This window comes from Hyaena hyaena, unplaced genomic scaffold (genome assembly GCF_003009895.1).
Source record: "Hyaena hyaena isolate Hyena2069 unplaced genomic scaffold, ASM300989v1 scaffold_490, whole genome shotgun sequence".
NCBI lineage: Eukaryota > Metazoa > Chordata > Mammalia > Carnivora > Hyaenidae > Hyaena > Hyaena hyaena.
This window is the reverse complement of record NW_024081123.1, coordinates 1,139,394-1,163,403: the sequence shown is the minus strand read 5'-3', so window position 1 is coordinate 1,163,403 and position 24,010 is coordinate 1,139,394. Positions and strand designations below refer to the sequence as shown.

Genomic DNA, 24,010 nt, shown 5'->3' with positions numbered 1-24,010 from the left:
TCTTGGGAATTTAAATCTCCCTAATCTGGTATACAATACTTGTTTTTCTGCAGAATCCCTAAAGCACCTTCTTGAGGTATCTAAACTTCAAAAAGCTCCAGCTAGGACACAGAAATGATGTCTACAAACAGGGAGAAAGTAGAGGGATGTGTGGATTGATAATCAGGACTTTTACTTGAAGTATGAAGTTTTTAAAAGAAACTGGGTATCAAGTTGCTTAAGGATGTTACTTTGTAGGATGTTAGTTTTTTATTTTAAAGGAATAAATTAATAAATACATAAATTTGTGTTAGGAAACCTCTTGCTTAGATTCTAGGTGGAGGAATAGACAACAGGCAGGCGAAGTGTGTCATTTCTCCAGGAGCATTTTCTATGAATATTTTTCTATGAATATTGTGTGCTAAGTTCTATTTTTATGTCCTATGAATATTTACTATGTAAATGTTTAGAAAATTGCTGTTTTCTTATCTTTAGGATCATAATCTATGGCAGAGTTTTTTTTACACCAATAATTTGAGTGTAATGGGGTCCTGAGACCAAAAAGGGTGAGAATTCTTGTTCTAATGAACCTAAAATCACTTTATAAACATTAAAAAAAAATGTGTCTAAAGTATACTATATCAATTCTATCTAGAAACTGAAAAACAAAGTTAGATGAATATTCTCGATACAACCGAGTGAGTAATCCAAACTTAAGCTATTCAAGTGATTTGTTAATATTTCAAAATAAGTTTTCTCCTAGACAGTGGTTTCTTCAAGTTAATTATTGGCTAAGAAACAAGCATGTTAAAAATAAAATGGATGATAATGCACAACATAATGATGATAGTTGACACTGCAGTGGTATCTTTGAAAGTGGAGAGAGTAAATCACAGCGTTCTCATCACAAGGGGAAAAAGCCTCCTTTTTGTATCTATAGGAGATGATGGATGTTAACTAACCTTACTGTGGTAATCATTTCACAATATAGGTCAGTCATTTTGCTATACACCTTAAACTTATACAGTGCTGTACATCAATTATATCTCAATAATATTAACTGGGGAGAGGTGTAGGGGGTTAAATAAATTTCCCATCAATAAATCAATCTTGGGCATGATTTTGATTACTTAGTGTGATTATCAGCTGATTATTCTAAAAGATATATAGATTTCAAGTTTTATTTATTTGTGAGAGAGACAGAATGAGCAGGCGAGGGGTGAAGAAAGAGGAAGAGAGAGAATCCCAAGCAGGCTCTGAACTGTCGGGTCGGCCAAGAGCCTGAAGGGCGGCTCAAACACACGAAAGCAGGAGATCATGGCTTGAGCCAAAACCGAGTTGGACGCTTCACTTACTGAGCCACCCACGTGCTCCCCCCACCCCACCCTTTTAAGAAGGCTTTGCGCCCAGCGTGAAGCCCAACACAGGACCTGAGCTGAGATCAAGAGTCAGGTGCCCAACCAACTGAGCCACCCAGGTGTCCCAGAAATATATTATTTTTACTTAGAAGTCCTCATTACCTGGAGTATTCGTACTTCTTGGAGACAAACACAATGTCTCAGAGGTTCTTGCAAAAGTTGCAGATAACAAAGACTAATAACCTTTTAGAACCTATATTCTAAAAGGAAAGAAAAAACATTATCCCAGACTTTCCTAAGAGGATTTGAGAGAACCTGACAGATATAAACATAGTTGGTAGACATGCACTAAATATCCAGTAACACTGAAGATAACAAGCTGTGTTCCAAGAACACTGTGTATAAACTCACTCAGTCCTCAGACCCAGAGGTGAGAGGTTAAGTAATTTGTCCAAAACCATGTAAGTATCAACCTGCAGGATTACCAAAAGTAGGCTAACCCGAGAAACTAGTCTTGGTTGTTTTAAACACTTCCAGTATCTCTTCTTGTGTATCCACCGTAACTCCCCTTTTAGTTTCTGTTGGTCGCACTGGGCTCAATTCCCAGGAATTACATACTTACTAAAATCCACTGCCTACAAAACGCCTTGGAAAGAGAACATCCTACACATAGCTTATGAGAAAGGTCAGGCAAACGCTGTGGAAGGCCACTGGTTACACTGTCCACCTGTCTTTCTGTAGTTATCATGAGGGGAAGGCCAGGCATTCAGTTGTTACCTAGCTCGGGCACTTACAAGTGCCAGCATACGTGAAACAACCACTTACAATGCATCTAACAGTCACAAATATTAGAAAGGAGCATTTTTGTTCTGGACAAAAGATAAGTTACTGCAGGCTGCTTTTGACTAAATTAAAATCTATATAAAAATCTCAAAACAATGTTGAGCAAAAGTAGTCAAATATAAGTTTTACTGTGTGCTTCCTTTTCTATAAAGCATTAAAGCAGGCAAAATCTGGTATTAGAAGTTAGTGGTGCTGGCGAGTTGTGACTGCAAATAGAAACAGGGACTTCTGGGATTCTAGTACTGGTTTTTCTTGATCTCAGCTCTGATGACACAGGCAATTGTTCACTTTGAGTACATTATCATGAGTTGTTTTGCCACTTGACAGGAAATTTCCTCATCCCTGTTTCATGTGTTACTTCTTCCCCTGCAGAGAATGGCTGTAATTCATCTGATTAGGTCTCCTCCACATTCACCCCCCTGCCCTGCTCATGTTGAATTCTGTAATGGTAGACCCCTCAGCATTATACTCTCAAGAGTTCCTGTTAATATAGGAAACTATATAGTTTGATGTAAGTTTGTCAGTTAAAGTACATAATGCAATACCCACCCTGCCCCCCCCCGACCCCCCCATTTCAGGGAAGTGAGTGTGGTGACTGTCCGCTCTCAGTCCCAGGATTGGATAACTGATGTTGGATTAAGGGGAATGCATTTTCTTGAAGCTCCTGTATTCTCTTCTAATTGCTTAACTCCCTTTCCATTCCACACTTTTCAAAATTTTATTGCATAATCAGAAAATTGTACTGACACTAAGTAGTATCATGGAATGAGTACTTTATTCATATTTCTATTATGAGTTTTATACTGCATGTATTTACATGTTTTCTGGGTCACACCTTCTACAAAGGCTAAAATGCCATAACCTCCTCAAAGGGTTTATTCGTTGAGTGGCAGCCCTAATGGATTTCTATAAAAGTTATGATTCAATGACGATAATGGATACTTGTTAAGCAGCCCAAGAGAATGTGACGTTGTGCTTGGCAGTATGTTCTTACAACCCTGATATCTTACTTAAGGGTAACTTCTCCATATAAAAATATTTATTAGCCAGTTAACTAGCTTTCTGCCTGGCTGCTAACAGGGCTTGAAAATCTTGCTGCATAAACACTTGACAAAAGAGCCTTCTAAATTTATTAACATTTGAAATAAAGATAAAATAGGTTTATCAAGTTAAATCTAACATGCAGCATCAGCATGTGGTAGCCTTCTCCTCTCTACTTTTTTAAGTGCAAAATGATGGGTTATCTCCTACATGTCTTCTAGGGTGAGTTATGAGAATTAAATGTTATCATCTTTCCCTCTAGACAAAATTTTAATTAGACACACAAGTAGGAGAAAACCACTTTTAATTGAAAAATAAAGTAATACATCTCAAATAAGACTCTGTTTAACAACATGAACTGTAATTTGCTGAGGGAAATAGCTTTCCTGTAAAGCTATTTGTGAAATTTAGGTATCAGAGTATCAACACAGTTTCCCTCCTTTATTTTGACTCAGCTAACAAACATATTAAAAATAAGGACTTTCTCATGAATTTAAGCTGTAAATCTGTAAAGCTTGTTCTTATTTCTAATCCACTGACAAAAGGTGAGATTTTAAACAAACATTTCCATACTGAAGAGTTCCCAGATAATAGCAGTCAATATTTTCCTTCTGAAAATGCTTATAGGAAAGACACACAAGACTGTTATTGATATTTTAACTAATCCACAAACTTCAAAACACAACTTCATCAAGATGATTTCTACTACAATTTTCCTTTAAAGAAGTTGTCAAATCTCAGAATGGGTTAACTTGATATACTGGAAGTATTAACTTTGAAAGTTCTAAAGTTATTGCTTTAAACTGGAAAAAACCTATGGTCAAAAATCTTTTTATAAGAGTTCATTAAACAGCTATTCTTACAATTACACTCTTGTAACTGCAGAGAAAATGTTCAAGCACAGAGTAAACATCACTCTTTCGAATGACAGAACAAAGGCATATGTTATTAAGACGTATGGCTTTTTTGGTGATTATTACTACCTATAGTCATAGACTGAAAAAGGTTTTTATAAAACTCCACTTCCAAAATTAACATTTTTATTAAATCAAGTTAAAAAAAATGTTCACTGTAGAAAAGTCAACAAGGGTTTTAACAAAACCAAAATATACCCTTTCATACAATATATGTATATATTAGCAGCAAACTACTTCTGAGATTTTCTTTTATGTTCTTTTAGTTATTTTAAAGAAAGCATAAACAATACATATTAGTATGGAATGTCAGCTAATAACACTCTTTATCTTTCATTCTGTGATTTAGGCCTTCTAGTACAAGTTATTTTATAATTCTTATTAATAAATACGAAGAACAAACCCAGTTTTGACTAAAAAGTAGTGAAACAGAATGGCTGGTAACATCCATCTCATTACTTCATAGTCATGCATTATCTTTGAGAATAACAAATGAGCACCATATAAACAAGGTAATTATGTGCGTGTGTAAATTCAGTTTTAAGGTGTAATAGTAGCCAACTAGACCACTTAGCATTTGACTGTTAACCTTTTAAAAGTTTGGGGATATACAAAATGTTACTCAAATCAGATAAACATGTCAATCCCATATTGCTTGTATATTTAAAAAACCTTAATAGAAATTCTGTATATAACCTGACAAATTGCATGCATATGTGTGTATATATACACATACAAAAGTGTATGCATATATCCATATACATCTTTAGCTTTGAATCAATTTCTAAACTGAGATGAAGCCAAATCTCTCATTTAAATATAGATGCAGAATATGATACCACCAACTGAAAGTTTCTAATGAAAGTTTCATCTTAGCTAAAGAGAAATACTGGCTATTGAAAACTCTGAGGCCAAAGAGCTGTTCTTCAGCTTTACATTTACAAATTAGTCAGCCAAACAAACAGGATGTGAAATTACCAACTGCCCACCAAAGAAATTTTTCTCATAATATTTCCTTCTAAAGCAAAAAGGAAATCTCTTTACAATGAACTTTCACTTTTTAAGGAGTTATTAAAGAAATCTCACTAAGTCTTCAAAAATACTAAACATTACATAAATACAATCTTCTTATAGTTGAATTCTTCAGCTAGAATCTGTATTAAAAAAGTTTCCTTTGGATTGTTTCATTTAGCACTTCAAGTCTCCATTCTGCAACTCTGATAACTGGCTCAGATTGGGTAGGTTTAATCAATCACATCTTTCAGGAGGTGCTATTGTGTTACCGGTGTACAAGAATGTCAATGGCAGAACTGCACCAAATTCCAAAAGCAACGTAAGGAAAAATTCAAGAATGTATAATATAAAAAGAGAGAAGTACAACAGGGAATCCCTTTTTTTCAATACATTAATGAAATATAATCCTTTCAATATTTTTTAAAGAATATGTCCTTCCGTGTTTTAGATGGCCCACCTTTTTAAATTAAAATACTAAATCAAAAAAAAGAATTACTTTTATTAATACACACATCAAATTACTGAAACGGTGACTTCATGTAATTTTCCCCTTAAAGATGGCACTTGCAGGTACAAAGATGCAGAGTTGTCTACAGCCTTCAGATGTTTACTTGAAAAGATTCTTCAACAGCAGTTTGATATTGGGTTTCCTCATCTAGCTGAAGATTCTAAAAACAATGACATTAACATGTCAAAATATATATAATATATTCCACTACTCAATACTCTGCCCAATACATTACACATACTTGAAATGGTTTACGTTTATAATATATACTGTCCTTTAAAATTTAAGATCTAATGGGGCGCCTGGGTGGCTTAGTCGGTTAAGCGTCCGACTTTCGCTTAGGTCATGATCTCGCGGTTCGTGGGTTCGTGCCCCTCGTCGGGCTCTGTGCTGACTGCCAGCTCTGAGCCTGGAGCCTTTTTCAGTCTGTGACTCCCTCTCTCTCTGACCCTCCCCTGCTCACGCTGTCTCTCTCTCTCTCCTAGAAATAAATAAAACATTAAAAAAAATAAATAAATAAAATAAAATAAAATAAAATTTAAGATCTAAATACCTAAACTTTAATAAGAAATTAACTTCAGTTGTAATTATTTAAGAATAACTGATACACAATACATTGTGTATTTTGGAGAATGAAATTCGGAGTTATAATGCCTTATGATAAGGTTGTAATTAAAAGTACAGTGAAAGGTAACCCACAATCATAAGTGATACATTGTCATCTCTAGAAAATAATGCCAAATGTCTAAAAATAAATTCATTTTAAAGAAACTAAGCATTTGTTGAATTAAGAAAACTGAATGGCAGCTTTTTTTAAAGTTTATTTATTTTGAGAGAGAGAGAAACTATGAGTCTGGGAAAGGCAGAGAGATAGAGTGCGAGAGTAAGAGTGAGAGAGAATCCCAAGCAGGCTCCACACTGTCAGCTCAGACCCCAACGTAGGGCACGAACCCACAAACTGTGAGATCATGGCCTGAGTTGAAGTCAGGTGCTTAACCAACTGAGCCACCCAGGCACCCCAATTATTAAGCAGCTTCTTAATATTAACATGAAGCTAAAAACTATAGCTCACTTAATCTTAGTTACATCACTACCTTTCACTTAAACAATTCTATTTGCTATCAGTTATGTCCTATCAGTTTGCTTTAATAGGCTGCCTCTGACAGTTAATAATTAGTATTAATAATTAAAATTATATACTCTTCTGTGGCAAAAAAAAAAAAAAAAAAACCCAACCTGATAATTAGATCAAAAGTGGTTCACAAAATAGATTTTTGTTTTTTCAAATCATAGTTCTCCACAGTAAACTTTCTTAAAATGAGAATTTAAGAGTCTACATTTCATAAAAATGCTAAAATTATAAGGGTGCATCTCAATTTATCATAAGTGATAAATTTGAGTTGTTAGTTTAAAACAGTATGATTAAATATGCAAATTCCACAAAATAAAAAAATATTTATCAAGAATGATATAACCTTGGAGAGTAAAGTATTAAATTCTATTCATTCCATTGTCAGAATTGCACATGCCTGTGCTTATTACCTAAACTAGAAAACAAGTATCTGTCATTCTTTGTCATGATTAATACTGAATTAGATAAGGTTTTAATTCACTGAAGTTGAATTAAATGTACTTTCACAATAAAACAAATCATCTAATTTTTTAAAAAAATGATCCTGACACATTTAGGAGGTAGAAAGTAGCCATGTTTTGATTTAGGAATCCATTTCTACACTGTGTAACTTCCCTTGCGCAACCTGTTAAAAGCCATCACCTAAGACCAGAATCTACTCAACCTGGCTCTACTTAATAATTACACTCCCTCATTTTTAAAAAAGACTGTACCTCATATGAATACAAGAAATTTATTATAATAAGCAACTTGGTATAACTTGAGAAATACATTCCCCTTCATCTGTTAAACCATTTTTACTTCCCTAAGCAGCTATAGTTATCCCTTAAATCTAGACAGTCTTCATACATATGAATCACCATTTGGAAAATCTGGGGGTTTGCTCTTCTTATATTAATTATCTCTCTAGCATAGGACGTGAATAGTAAATTCACCTTTTACTACTCCCACAAACCAAAGTTAGTTCACCTCTATTATAAAAACAACAGAACTTGCTCTATAACCATCCAGTATGATACGACAGCTTGTCTCAAAACTCAAGTCTAGATTGAAAAAATTAATTTAACTTAATATTTAAGCAGTATTTTCTTAAGCTTAATTAAAAAAATTTTTTTTTATAGTTTATTTTTGAGATAGAGAGAGACAGAGCATGAGTGGGGGAGGGGCAGAGAGAGAGAGGGAGACAGAATCTGAAGCAGGCTCCAGGCTCTGAGCTGTCTGCACAGAGCCTGACGTGGGGCTCGAACCCACAAACTGTGAGATCTGACCTGAGCCGAAGTCAGACGATTAACTGACTGAGCCACTTGGGCGCCCCAGTATTTTCTTAAGCTTAAAGAATTTTACTTACCACAAATTCTCCATAATCAAACTGATGTCTTTGATTTAGATGACTAACGAAATTTCTAGTAATCTGGCTAGGATCTCCCCAAGGAAGAGACACACAAATAGGACACGTCTATGAGAAACAGAATGTTTTAAATAAAAAAATCATAAAAATAACCAAACATACTAATTATTGAAAGTATTAAAATAACACAGGCTTCTGTTACCGAAAACATCTACATGAAAACCATTTCTAAGATCCAAATTTTAAGACAAGATCATTTCTGGATCAAATTACCCCAGATAAATTATAGTAATATAATACACCAAGAAGAGAGATCTTATACATTCTATTATTTTAATCTCTGACTACCCGTTTGAATAGAAACATCACACCCAACCTTTAGTAATACCATTCATAGTGGCTATCATTAACCAGTATGTAATCTCATTTGAGCCACAAAGGACTATAATCATTATGACTTTTTTATAAGTAAAATGAAAGTGAAGTAAACTTTGAATTATATGCTTAAGGTTTTAATGAAGGCCATGCTAAAAAGTCAAGGGATGATACACTGAAATAAGAAGAAACTTTTGGTAACTGGTCTCTAGCCAAAGTTTGTTCTCTGTTAAATATAAATGCAGAAACAAAAATTTGCTAGTGTAATATAAAACAAATGAAATCTCTTAAATGTGAGATGTTTTCTTGAGATATCTTTGGCAATTGTATCTAACAGTAATGAGAGCAAAGTAGGTGGTATATCCCTTAGTGCTATGTGAGAGTAAGGGCAGCCTCAATAGTTACTGAGGCGTATTCTTTCACACTTTTCTCTAGTACATCCACTAAAACTGTTTAGAAATATCTATAATCCTTAATTTGTAAAATTTTCCTATTTTCTTATTTCTGAAGAAAATATTTATGTATCAAAATGTACACCTGAAAAGGAAGCATCTCTTCCAGTTCAGTTTCTCCTGTCCCATCCACAGCTGAAATCACTTACCTATGTAACTCATGTTCCAAAAGAGGACTTGTAGGACCATTAACACAATGTTGGAATCCCGCACTCCACTCTGTCTCCCTCATTCATCAAAAAGGTCTCTCACCCCTTTCTTACACAGCCTCAAAATGGCATCAAAAAGACACATATCCATCAAAAAGAAAGTACAATTCTTTTTCTTCCTTACTTTATGCATTCATACAATAGACTCCGCAAGGATACAATTAAAAATACCTACTGACTGTATACTTATTTTTAAGTGTTTTCATCTGCAGCAGATCCACCAGACCAGACCCAGTTGTCTGCATTCTCTAGACTAAGAAACTGAGAGGTCCCAATAAAGTTTGGTTCTGCCACTCCTCAAATGAATTCCCAGCTTACCTTTCATTATTTCACTCTCCTCCAGGCTATTCTCCTACATTACCCTTCCAAAGCGAGTTACTGGAATTTTAAGTATCTCATTTTGCTTCACAGACATCAATTTTTTGTTGACAAAAACCTACCTTAATGATAATGCCCTATCCAAATTTAAATCAACTCCTTTCCCTGTACACATGAAATGAAATGAAACAAATGGAACAGTGTATTTAAGCAGAAGAACATCTTCAACATATGTACTTACCACAGGAACTATCTGAAATAAGTGATTACTGTTACAGTGATCCAGTAAACGCTGCCGTGTAAAATTTGATTCTTGACACAAGGGACACTTAAAGGTAGGATGCCCAGAAGAACTAAAAAACAGTTTTAAATGAATTGTACTTAATTTGAAATCATAACATAAAAATGATGCTTTCATATTCGGACCAATTACTGTAAGTTTCTTTTTTAAAAAGTTACACTTATTCGACTATTTAAAATTTTGAAAAAACTATTTTCAATAAATCATCTACAACAGATGTTCCCAAACAATCTCAGTGTTACAGTACCTTAAAATGTCTCAGTACATTTTTTTTCATGGTACCTCTAGGCCTAAAACAAAAGCAAATCTAGCTGTCCCACTTATTAAGCAGTTAGGTCCAAACACCTTAAATTTAATCATTTGTGTAAGGCCAACAGATGTCACTACAACTCCCTTGGAAGTTATAAATATGCTGTGGTGTCCCAGTTTGGACACCCCGATATCTAGGAACTCAAAATATTTAGACTCCCATCAAGATCACATCTTTAGCTTACTCTAGTCTCTAGAAATCTAACATACAAAATTCATAGAAAAAGTGAAAAACAAAAGCATCAATCATCAGAATGATCAACGTTTCAAAACACTTTGAGGATCATGCATCACTGATGTTTAAGACCTCAGAATTTCAGCAAGAGGCAGTTCAATATGGACAACTCTACCTAAATTATGCATGGAAGAAACCTGACCACAGTGAAAAAGGAGAGCTAAACTATTCTAATTTAATATGATCTGTAAAAGCATCTGCAGCATTTATTTCTAAATTCCCAACTTCTACCATTGTCTGATGAATTCGCTGAGTAAGAAAATTAATTAAGAAATCTATTTTTATAAAGTGATAATTTATTAAAGCAGAATTTTTGAAAGCTTACCTTGTATTCTCTTGATAAGGTTCTGTGTTATCAGATGTAGATGTTTCACTCCTATTACTTAAGAAACATAGAGGGGAATAGTTAATACCTCAAATAATAAAGCACATTACAGATTCATGAACTTGAATTGCTAATGAAAATGACTAGTCTGAATTTGTTTTAAAAGCCTGAACTTCAAATAGTTTTGAACTGTGAAATAATTATGGCATCAGTTACTTTTTAAATAAATTTGGGTAAGATGACTGCTTATTAAGTCCTTATTCATGTCCTTTAAAATTAATTTAAGCAATTACAAATAAATAATAAGAATTTTGCAGAATTATCTTAAGTCCAAAGCATGATAACATTTCCCCAGGTACTTCAGACTTTCACAGTAAGAGACTCTTCTACCTAGACTACTAAGTTTTTGAATGCTGGGGTTGAGGCAAGAATCTGTGAACTTTCTAACTTGTAACTAGGATATGGTTTAAAGTTGTGGCCTATAGGGGCACCTGGGTGGCTCAGTTGGTTAAGCGTCTGACTTCGGCTTAGGTCATGATTCATGGTTCATGAGTTCGAGTCTCGCGTTGGACTCTGTGCTGACAGCTCACAGCCTGGAGCCTGCTTCAGACTCTGTGTCTCCCTCTCTTTCTGCCCCTCCCCTGTTCATGCTCTGTCTCTCTCTCTCAAAAATAAACATTAAAAAATATTTCCAAAGTGGAGTAGGTTTAAGAAAATATTTAAATGTTCATATTTTCCAAAAAGGAACTAGGCTTTCCAGCATTTAATATACAGAACCATTTGACATCCTCAGTTGGACACTGTGCCAGAGCCAAATGTCATATGCAGCATTAAAGAAATCCAGAGCAGAGTCAGTATATTCTAAGTGGTGACTGTCACTTATGTATTACAGAACTTCATCAATGTGGTCAATTTTATAGAAACAAGGCATTTCAATAGCAGAGACATTAAAACAGAAATAAAACAAGTGGGCAGAAAAACTGTACCATGCAGAGATTTTTTCTTATGTCTCAATACCAGAGTTAAAAGTTGTTAAACTCAGAAAACTGGTTATTCATTTTTCTTTAAAAAAAAAACAAACGAAAAACAACAACAAAACCAAGCAGTAGTACTACCTAATAGATGTTATTTTCTTTTTGATTTTTTAAACTTTGTCTTTTATAATAAAGCTGTGTACACCAAAGTTGTATTTGCTGTAGACACCCTTCCAATGCCAGCCCTTCTATGATGATAACCATCTTACCTCTCCAGACAGATCTGTCTTAGGCTGAGTGAGCAAGCAAGCTTCCCAGTTTCCACACTCAAAGAGACTATTAAACCACTATTTTTGCACCTTTCCAGCAGATACTAATCTGTCTCTTTAGGTAAAAGTGGTATTTTAACAATGTGAAGACTATAAAGTCAAACTATGGAGACTGAATTTATCACAAATATATGATGATTTTGTCACCAGAAACAGTATGTATCACCGATTTAAAAAAAATCTCAAATCTATATTTTTAAACATGGTAACAGATTTTTCTAATTACTTTTAAAATCTTCCAAATAAGGGAACTTGGCTGGCTCAGTCAGTACAGCATGCGACTCTTGATCTCAGGGTCATGAGTTCAAGCCCCATGGTGGGCACAGAGTTTATTTTTTTAAAACTTTAAAAAATAAAATAAAATCTTCCAAATAAAGGGTCTCCTGGTGGCTGAGTCAACTGAGCATCTGACTTCAGCTTACATCATAATTGCACGGTTTGTGAGTTCGAACTGCACATGGGGGCTTGCTGCTGTCAGCCTGGCGGTGCAGAGCCCACTTCAGACCCTCTGTCTCTACACCCCCACCCACTCCTCCCCAACTTGTGCTCTATCTCTCATACAATTAAAAATAAAATAAAAGGGGCGCCTGGGTGGCTTAGTCGGTTAAGCGTCCGACTTTCGCTTAGGTCATGATCTCGCAGTTCGTGGGTTCGAGCCCCGCATCGGGCTCTGTGCTGACTGCCAGCTCAGAGGCGCCTGTTTCTGAGTCTGTGACTCCCTCTCTCTCTGACCCTCCCTTGCTCACACTGTCTCTCTCTCTCTCTTAGAAATAAATAAAAACATTAAAAAAAATAAAAAAAAATAAATAAATAAAAAACATTAAAAATATCTTCCAAATAAACATAATTACTGGGTTCTGAATGTGCCCTTTGAAAACATTTTAACAGTGGTGCCTTGGGTGGCTCAGTCAGTTAAGTGTCTGACTCTTGGTTCCAGCTCAGGTCATGATCTCACAGTTTTGTGAGTTCAAGCCCTGCCTAGGGCTCTGTGCTGCCTGCTTGGGATCTTCCTTCTCTCTCTTCCCCTCCCCCCACTTGTGCTGTTTCATTTCTCTCAAAATAAATAAACTTAAAAAAAAAAAACCTTGTAACAACTTCTGATTGGTTTTTAAGAACAACTGCAACATCATTAAGGAAGATGAAAATTTCAACAAAAGCCCTTTTGACATTTAGTGAGTGAAACTGAACATTTTAGTAATTTCAACCTATGACATACTTCTTCCATTTAGATCTGTATCTTTTGTAAGGTGGGTATATTTTTCAGCCATGACAGTCATCAAAATCAAGTATCCCCGTAAAGTGAACTTAGTTCCAAATCTCTGACTATGTAACAGTGTTAAACTAAGATTAAAAAAAAATTTTAGGAAGTAAAGTCAACAACACTGGCTTTTATTAAAAGTATTAATTAAACTTTGAAGAATAAAATATTTTATAACATTAAATAAAGCAAAACTTATTTTTAAAGTAATGATTTCATCTTTATCTCACTTAAATTTTGCATGCTTTATAACAAAGTATCAGAACTGTAAAAATACATGCCTAGTTTTTAAACACACACACACACACACACACACACACACACAAGGAATGCATGCTTGGTTTTTTTCATTATGAGGTATGCCGTCACAAAAGTGATTTAAAACATTTTAACATCAAATTCAATGCCCTTTTAAAATGTTTTCTCTCAGTTCCATCACCCATATAGTTCTCTATTTTCCACTATAACTGTCATTATCATCCTTCCAGCCCTTTCTAATCATCTTGTACCATGTCTACTGCCGGCACCCTACTCATTTACTCCAGGAATGCATCAATGGGTTCAACAACAGAAAATCTATTACTGACAGCACCTTAACAATTAAAATTTAAAAAGATGATTTCAACTGATGCAGAAAAACCATCCAATAAAATTCAATCTCCATAATGTAAACAAAAACAAAAACAAAAAAAACTCTGATTATTCACAAAGCTTTTAAAAGTACAAATGCCTAGGGCGCCTGGGTGGCTCAGTCAGATAAGCACCCAACTCCTGATTTCAGCTCAGGTCATGATTTCATGGTTTGTGGGTTGGAGCCCCACACAGGGCTCTGCACTGGCAGCCTGGAGCCTACTTGGGATTTCTCTCTCTCCCTTACTTTCCCCTCATACTCTCTCTGTCCCTTCCCCCACTCGCATGCGCTCTCTCAAAATAAATAAACATTAAAAAATAAAAAATAAATACAAATGCCAAGACTCTAGATATCACAATATCTGGGAATGTAGCCAAATGTATATATTTTTTAAATTCCATTAAAGATTCAATTTGAATAGAAACATTTAAGGAGGAAATCTTAAGTTCAGAGTGACAGCATCGTGACACAGATAATAACTATGTTATGTTAGGAAAAAATCCATAGTAATCATAATAGAAAATTATAGATGCATTCTCACTTAAAATGAAGAACAAGAAAAAGGTGTCTTCTATTTAATATCAGATAGAGATCTTAGTTAATGCAACAAATTATGACATGAAGCAATAAGAGATAAAATTGTATTAAAAAATAAAATAATTTCCATTTAATAAATCTAAAAAATTTCTACCATTATTTGGAACTCTTAGAACTAATAAATCAACAGCTGCAAAATAAAACCCTAATGTATAAATGTGTACTATTCATACTCACTAGTAATAACCACTCAGATTATGAAACAGGAAATAAAAACCATTTGTATATAAACAAAAACTCTTATAAAGTTTGGAAAAGATATAATAAAACATACTTACACATACGATAAACAGATCTCTTTTAGAATACTTTTTTAAATGTTTATTTATTTTTGAGAGAGACAGAGTGGAAATAGGGGAGGGCCAGAGAGAGGAGATGCAGAATCTGAAGTGGGCTCCACGCTTGGAGCTGTGGGTGCAAAACCCAACCAGGGACTCGAACCCAAGAACTATGAGATCATGACCTGATCCAAAGTTGGATGCTCAAACATCTGAGACACCAAGGTACCCCTCTTTTAGCATATTTTTTAAAAATGAGAGAGAGGGGAGGGAAAAATCAGTCCTATATGATGTCAATTCTCTCCAAATTAATGTGTGATTTCAATAAATTCAACCTCTAGTAACGCTCCTGACCAAAATCTCTACAGAGATTTTCAGGAGATTCAAAGGTCTGATCCTAAAATTCATATGGAATAGCAAAGGATCAAGAACAGCAGACACTATTTTGTACGTAAAACAAGGTGGGAAACTTTCCTTACCCAACATTAAGACTCACTGTTAAAGCCACAGTAATTAAGCCTGATACTAGAAAATAAACAAATAGACCAATAGAACAGAATACAGAGATGTGTAGGACTGAAATGGCTTTGTAAATCAGTGAGGAAAAATGGACCCAATGAATGGTACTGGGACAAATGGCTAACTGCATGAAGAAAAGTTTTCCTATGTCACGTTATACACCCAAAACAAATGTGAAAAACATAGCTTTAAAGTTTGAAGAAAAAAATATCTTACAACTTTGATGTAGGAAAAGATTTCTCAAGCATGACACAAAAAGCAAAAGTCATAGAAATATATAGCAAGACTGGCCAAAAACTGAACAAACACATTTGCAATCAGGAAACAAAAGCAAAAACAGACAAGTAGGACTACCTCAAATTAACAAGCTTCTGCACAGAAAAGGAAGAAACAAGTGAAAACATGACCTACAGAATGGGAGAAAATATTTGTAAACCGTGTATTTGATAAAGAGTGAATTTACAAAATACATTAGAACCCCCTACAATTCAATTGCAAAGATACTACCAACCCAATTACAAAATGGACTAAAAACTTAAATAAATAATTCTCCAAAGATGATCTACAAATGGCCAACAGGTATATGGAAAGATGTCCAAGGTCACTAATCATCAGGGAAATTAAAATCAAAACCACAATGAGCTATCACTTCATACCTGTTATGATAGCTATTATCAAAAGAACAAAAGACAAGTGTTAGTGAGAGTGTGGAGAAACTGGAACCCTTGTATATTGTAGGTGGGAACGCAAAAATGGCGCAGCCACTATGGACAGCAGTAGGGAAGGTCCCCCACAAAAAACAAACAAGCAAAACTACAATATGATCCAGCAATCTCACTTGTATTTACCAAAACAACAGAAATAAGGATAGTAAAAACATATTAGCATTCTCATGTTCACTGTAGTGCTATTCATAATAGCCAAAAAGCAGGAAACAATCTTGTGAATGCATAAAGAAACAAAGATGTGAATGGATAGAGAAAATGTGGTATATACATACAATAGATTATTCAACCTTAAAAGGAAATTCTGTAAATGAATGAATCCTGCAATGACATGAATGAACCTCATGATATGCTAAGTTAAATAAGCCCGTCACAGTACAAACACTGCATGATTTCACTTAAATGAATTAAGTAGAACAGTCAAACTCATAAAAGCAAAGAACAGAATAGTGGTTGCCAGAGGCTACAAGGGGATGAAATGGGGAGTTACTAGTCAGCGTGTATAAAACATCAGTTATGCAAGACAGGTTGCTGTACAATACTGTGCCTATAGATAACAATACTATTTGATACACTTAAAAATACATTAAGAGGATATCTAACTAGTTCATATTAAATATGTTTTCCAAAATTAAAAAAAAAGGAAGGAGGCGCCTGGCTGGCTCAGTCAGAAAAGCATGCAATTATTGATCTCAGGATTGTGAGTTTGAGTCCCATGTTGGGAGTAGAGATTATTTAATTAAAAATTTTTTTATAAACGAAAAAAGAATTAAAATTATGTATGACTATGCCATTTAATGCTAAATTAAACTGAGATAATCCGTAAAGCAAAGTTTTCAAAATACTACAGTATCTCATTTCTAGTCTTTTAAAAATACAAAGAAAAACCTCAAGTTCTATGTTTATGTGGTTTACAAAATGGCAAAAAATATTTAATTCTGAGTAAAAAATATATATGTATACTTATAATGCATATAAGAAAGAATTATCATCAATATTATATAAAGAAGGCTTATGAATAAGGAAAAGCCATTTTATCTAATACTTGTACAGATTCCTTAATAAAGATTTAGTCACTTAAAATGTTCAACGTCTTGGAGGGAAGATGACAACATAAGACTGCTTGCAACTTTAATTTTTTCCATCTTTGTGAAGAGCTATATCTGGACTAAACTGTATGAACCTACTAATATCTACTTATTAATGTTTACAAAGAGTCAAAATTAGTAGAAAAAACCTACAAACAGACCAATTTCCAAGGAAGATAAAATGTGTCTGGTATCTTACTGATTGGTTACATTCATCTTCCTTCCCACTCCTCTTCGTCCTCACTTATAGAGGCTTAAAGAAAACAGAACGCATACATTCTTATACATTAAAACCAGAATTTATTGTTATGAGCTAGAAACGGCCTTAAACAACTAGCAGTGCTATGTATTTATTACGACAAACTACCCCATACTAATACGATAATTTTGTTAAACATCCTTCGATATTTATTACTATATACTAAAAGTTCTATCCTGAATGATCTGACTGAAACTAGTGGGCTAGTTTATTTTGGATTACTCATACTGCCTACATATACATAAAAGGGGACTATGTTTTGCTCATCCATGTACATTCTATAACATGTAGAGTGTGCCCAGCAGTTCAGAATGTACAAAAATCTATGGATTTATTTTGAAATTTTGTTACTTCTGAGATAGGTACATGCAAACACCTCTTTAAGAATTTCCACAGCCATGGGGTTCAGAGTTTAAATCATCTATTTGTACTTATGAAGGAATACTGTCAACTGTATTCTGAGAAAACACATGTGTTCTACTTTTAGGGAGTCCCTTGACTGTGCCACGGAGAGGTTTTATTAATAAAGTAATGAATTTTCGGGGCACCTGGGTGGCTCAGTCAGTTAAGTGTCCAACTCTTTTTTTAAAATGTATACTTATTTATTCTGAGAGAGAGGGGAGAGAGTGCACGCACAAGTGGGGGAGGGGCAGAGAGAGAGAGGGAGAGAGAGAGATAAGAGCCAGATGCAGGGCTCAAACTCATGAAACATGATGAGATCACGGCCTGAGCCAAAATCAAGAGTCGGATGCTTAACCGGCTGAGTCACCCAGGTGCCCCGTGCATCTGACTCTTGATTTTGGCTCAGGCCATGATCTCATGGTTCATGAGCAGGGAGCCCTGCATTGAACTCTGCACTGTCAGCATGGAGCCTGCTTGGGATTCTCTCTCTCTTTTTGTGTCCCTCCCCTGCTCTCTCCAGCAGGTGCACTTCCTCTCTAATAAACTTAAAAAAAAAAAAATTAATTTTCATAAAATGCCACCAAATCGTCAGCTCTTAATTACATGGCTCTGTTCTTCATCAACAATATAAACTGTATCCGCTCTCCAGTTACTTGACAGACAGTAAGACCTTACATTCTCCAAACTGAGATGTTATCAAAAACTTAGCTGCTAGCAAATAATCTTCATGGAGAAGTACATGAATATATAGATCCAGTCTATTCTACCACCACACCTGGATGAAGTCAGAATTATCAGAGAAAAGTCCCTGGAAGAAAAGCTTTAATAAACTGCAATAAAGCATTATCATATGCTACATTGAAGGTCTTTAAATTAGAGTCCTCCATAACTTGTTTTGTATTTACCACAGAAAAGATATTTAATTGCGTGGTTTCTTTTTTTGAGGATGCTGTAGGCAAAATCATTTCAGCATCACTTTTTTGTTAGTATCAGAAATAGCTGTGTTTCTTATTAGAAACTACTTTGTTTACAATATCATAGACAATGTTAATAACTTAATGGATATTTATTTGTCCTAGCTACTTGGAGCTGTGAAATATAGTTTATAGGATATTACAATATATTTGGCTATCACTGCCGGGTATCTTTTGCCCCTCCAGATCTTCTCTCCATTTTGCACTATGCTTTGTGTCCTGAGAGACTAACCTGCATCAACAGGCTCTCCTCGGCTTCCCAGCTGGCTTCAGCCCAGTGGGCGATTGGGAGGGTAAAGCAAGAGGAGAGCTAGGATACTTATTTCCCAGACTCCTTCCCAGCAAAACTGCCTCAGCGGTCTGCATCCCTCTCCAACTGTCCTGTCCATACAGCTGTCTCCAAGTTCTGGTATCTACTTCCTCCCTCCCTGAACCAGAGTACATCACTCACCACTCCTTGTGATAGAGCTGCTCACACAGTGTACCAAACAACCTACTCTTTGAAAATAGTCCCTTTACTAAATTCTCCTCAAACTACCTAATTTGAGCATACTGTCTTTTTCCTCCCAAGACCTTGACTATACTCTGGCCTCATGTCTTCTATTTCCTACCATTAAAAACAAACAAACAAAAAAACACCTTCTTTTCCTTCCATCATCATTTTCCTTACTAATAATCCATACACAAACCCTATTTTTCCATTGCAATTAGAATTTTGCATAGCATATAAAAATTAGTAAGACCAAGAAGCCCATTCTAGATTATAAAAAGACAGAATAAACAAATAAATATAATAAAGTGTTAGAGGGTCTAGTTGGAGAACAAAGAAAGAAAAATTCTAGAGGTCAGAAAAGATTCCACAGATCTAACACTTGGTCTAAATCTTCAAAGAGAAGAAAAAGTCCACTGACTGGCAAAGTGTGGGTTGGGGTGTTGGCAAAAGGGACTATTACTGGTAAAAATATATAGGTGAGGGAATAATACGGGTGATAATTAAAAACTAACATTTACCAAACAAGGTACTACTATTCAATATACTTTGCCTTTATTAACCTATTTATTGGCTTTCAACCCAATGAGGTATCAATAGTATCATTACCATCCACTTTTTTAAAACAGATGAGAAAACCGAAGCATAGTTTCTTGCCAAAATCATACAATTAGTAAGTGACAGAGCCTGGGACCCAGGCAGTCTCTCCAAGGGTTCATTTTGTTTTTTTAAATTCTTTTTAATGTTTATTTTTAAAAGCAAGAGATAGAGCACACATGGGAGGGAGGGGAGGGAGAGAGGCACAGATTCCAAAGCAGACTCCAAGCTCTGAGTTGTCAGCACAGAGCCAGACATGGGGCTCGAACCCATGAACTATAAGATCATGACCTGAGCTGAAGTCGGACACTTAATCAACTGAGCCACCCAGGTGCCCCTCCAAGGTTCATTTTTTTTTTTTTTTAATCACTAACTTATACTGCTTCTCAAGGATGACAAGCATATGGTTGAAGAATTCAACATGGCTAAGGCATATGATGCAATGATGGAAGCCAAGAAAGAAAAAAGCCAAAAAAGGGCGAGGCAAGTGCCAGATCAAAAAGGGCTTCAGAATAAAGAATTTTGTCTTATAAACCAGTTGTTGGATTTTAGATCATGGAACTTCTTGAGAATCTCAATGTCCTTTCTCCAGAACAATGCATATACACAAAACATATGGCAGTTTAGGTAGTTCAGAGAATCCTTCGTGGCCCTTGGAACCCAGGATGAGAAACAATGCTATCGGGTCATGCATGGTTAAGTTACTGAGAAGGAACAAGGAGGAAGGTTTAAGGACAGGGAGAAAGAGATCAAAATTGTACTTCTGAAATAACAATTTGGCAATAGCACGTAAAACACATTAGAGGAGGACCATCTACAAAAAGACGGTTGCCAATAGTTGAGAGTGATGAGGGCTTGAGCTAGGGAAGCGACAATAGTTTTAGAAGAGGAGGAACGCTGGATCTAAGAAGTAAGGGAGAAGAAGGCACAAGACTCCTGAGAAGAAACTTTAGTCCTTTAACAAGCAGTTACTGCACAAATCATACATACTAGAAACTTTGCTAAGTACTGGAAACACAATGTTAAAGAAAACAAACCACCTCACACTTAAGAATAATCTATTGGGCTAATAACAAATTGTTGAGTAATTTCAATATAGCAGAAGTACAATAACAAAGAAAGCACAGGGTTGAAGGAAAGAACCCATTTCATCCGATGACACTAAGTAAAACGAGAATCTAAAAAGAATCTTACAGGCGCACCTGGCTGGTTCAGTCAGTAGAGCTTTAAGCATGTGACTCTTGATCTCAGGGTCGAGTTCAAGCCCCACATTGGGAATGGAGCCTACTTAAAAAAAAGTGGGGGGGGAGGTGACGCCTGGGTGGCTTAGTCGGTTAAGCATCTGACTCTTGATTTCGGCTCAGGTCATGATCTCACAGTTCATGGGATTTAGTCCCATGTGAGGCTCTGCACTGACAGTATGGAGCCTGCTTGGGATTCTCTCTCACCCTTTCTTTCTCTGCTCCTCCTCCACTTGCTCTCAAAATAAATAACAAAACTTAAAATAATTTTAGGGGCGCCTGGGTGGCTCAGTCAGTTAAGCATCGGACTTAGGCTCAGGTCATGATCTCATAGTCCGTGGGTTTGAGCCCTGTGTCAGGCTCTGTGCTGACAGCTCAGAGCCTGGAGCCTGCTTCAGATTTTGTGTCTCCCTCTCTCTCTCTGCCCATCACCCATTCGCTCTCTCTTTCCAAATAAAAGAAGGACATAAAAAAATAATAAATAATTTTTTAAAAAATTATAGAATAGGGCAATCAGAAAACTACTAAACACTAGAACAATTTCAAATAAGGAGCAGAGAAGTCTACAGTATGAGTGCTTAATAATGGTTAATTACTGAAAATTAGCAACATGTGAAATGAAATGTTACTCAAATAAAATCTCGAGACTGCTTAACACATTGTCTCCTGGAAGCCTTTCTAGAACACTGCCAATATTGCATTTCCTTACACAACTATGTGTGTGCTTGCTACTGAGTTTTTAAAAATTAAGCACTTCAGTATTAGGGATACATGCATAGGTGGTGATATTACAAAGAAAAGCAAGGGAGGGGCACCTGGGTGGCTCAGTCAGTTGGGCGTCAGACTTCAGCTCAGGTCATGATCCCACGGTTCGTGGGTTCGAGCCCTGCGTCGGGCTCTGTGCTGACAGCTAGCTCAGAGCCTGGAGCCTGTTTCAGATTCTGTATCTCCCTCTCTCTCTGACCCTCCCCTGCTCATGCTGTCTGTCTGTCTCTCTCTCTCTCTCATAAATAAAACATTAAAAAAAAAAAAAAAAAAAAAAAGAAAAGCAAGGGAATAAATAACCTAAAAACGAGGAGAGTGGTTACCTCTGGGGGGTATGCAGTTCAAAACGACATGGGGTCACAAGAAGATTCTAAGACCCTGAAGAATGTTCTATTTTTTAATTTGGGTTAGTGGGTATTTGTATTATCACTATTGTTAAAATCATACATGTGCATTTGCTCATTATTTTGTGTAAAATATATTTCATAAAAATGTTTAATACACATACATCAGACAATAAAATATAAATCAAACTAAAATCTAATTTAAAAAAAGAGAGGGACTAAATAGAGCTAAGAATTTAATAGTATCAAGTCTCACTTTTATATGACATTTTATTATGAAAATTAAAATTTGAAAAATCTCTATTTCTCAATAGCAAATAAAAAAGATTTTAGTTGAAAGGGATTTTTAGTTTTCAAGTAATTTCAATTGCAAAAGAAAACAGCCTTCAATTGTCATGTTTTTTATTCATAGAAATGTAGATTTTTTAAAAGAATTATTTCTGAATAACAAAAGCTTAAGTATACCAAGAAGTCTCTGTCCCAGATGCAATCTTATAGAAGTTAAACTAACTTGAAGACAAATATTATAGTTCTGTTACTTGGGAATTTAAACAAACACACCCCAAAACAAAAAACACCTTATCACATAGTTCCCCCAAACAATCCCATTTCAACTATAAAAATTCTTTTTAACAATAAATATTGCTTACCTGTTCCCTACTGAATCTTGAGAGATCTGAAAGTTTGGAATGATAGAGGAAACACCATATTCATCTTGATACTTCTTACAAGATTTGTAATGATGTCTCATGCGATAGAATTTAATCTGTAAATTATTGATCAAAATGTAATGTGACTTTTAATTTTAAATAGAAGTCATAAGATATGAGATATTGTCAACAGGTAAAAAACAAAATAAACATTACCAACTTAATATTCCATTTAAACAAGATTTTTTTAAGTAAATGGTTTAATTCTTAAGTAGAAACTGAAAATAAGTGATAAGTTTCTGTCTGTTAGATGCAGATGTGAACTCACTGCAAAAAATGTTATCAAATAAATTTACATTTGAAACTCTACTAGTAATAATAGACAAAAAAAAAATACATTAAAAGCAGTAATACACTGCCTCAAAGTACTGGCTATATCTTTATCCTTCAGTGCAACTTGGCAGAGTTAGAAAATGCTTTAAAAAAAATGAGGTTTCCAGGTTAACACTTGGAACATTTTTCAGTTTCTCACTGAGGAGTAGAGTCAGAATCTCTCAAGTGTTATTTTCCAGCTTCACTTCATTGCCCTGTCAGTTAACACCTCCCTGAAAGAGATGGACAAGCAGATCTGACTCGTGTGAATGCATGAAATAGCAACTGGTTTTGCTCACTGACTTTATTAGCTGTTTGAAAAAGTAGCTGCAATAAATCAATAGACACATGGATATACTCAAAGCCTAACCACCCCTCACTATTTCACTCCCTGTCCAAGTGACAGAATAAAATCCAGACTGGAGAATTAATGCCAGTTATTTGCCAAGACCTGATGTTCTCACCTGTTCCTTAACAATTAATTAGTCTTTCGCAAACTATTTGGTAATTTCTTAAAAACATAAATACATGAGTAAAGCAGGCAACTAGAGACTTCTTCTATTTGGCCCATTTCTATGTACAAAATTGCAATAACGATGCTAACATCATGATTTGTACCAGAATGGGGTTTAAATGAGTTAAACGCCAGTTTGCTCACTTAGTTTATTTAGTAGGTAGGTAATCAATAAGCAATTACTTTGAGAAAGATGCCATGCTAAAAATTATGACAAATTCACAGACTGTATCTTTTAGTCTCTGTTTTCAATATGTTTATAAATCTAGTAAAATCTATAATCAGGTGGGTTGTTGTTTTTTTTTGTTCTTGTTTTTTACCTCTCTACCTAATTTAAGTAAC

At 35.2% G+C, this 24,010-nt stretch overlaps 1 protein-coding gene across 1 annotated transcript in view; it reads right to left on the bottom strand.

Moving 5' to 3' along the window:
* Positions 1-3,508: 3,508 nt before the first annotated feature.
* Positions 3,509-24,010, bottom strand: part of RNF138 (ring finger protein 138) — a 34,140-nt gene continuing 13,638 nt past the window's right edge. The window contains exons 4-8 of the mRNA XM_039254445.1: positions 22,783-22,898; positions 10,662-10,718; positions 9,733-9,844; positions 8,138-8,245; positions 3,509-5,817 (exon numbers count right to left, since the gene is read on the bottom strand). Coding sequence (XP_039110376.1) covers positions 5,749-5,817; positions 8,138-8,245; positions 9,733-9,844; positions 10,662-10,718; positions 22,783-22,898 — 462 coding nt within the window. The 3' untranslated portion in view covers positions 3,509-5,748. The remainder of the gene's footprint in view (positions 5,818-8,137; positions 8,246-9,732; positions 9,845-10,661; positions 10,719-22,782; positions 22,899-24,010) is intronic.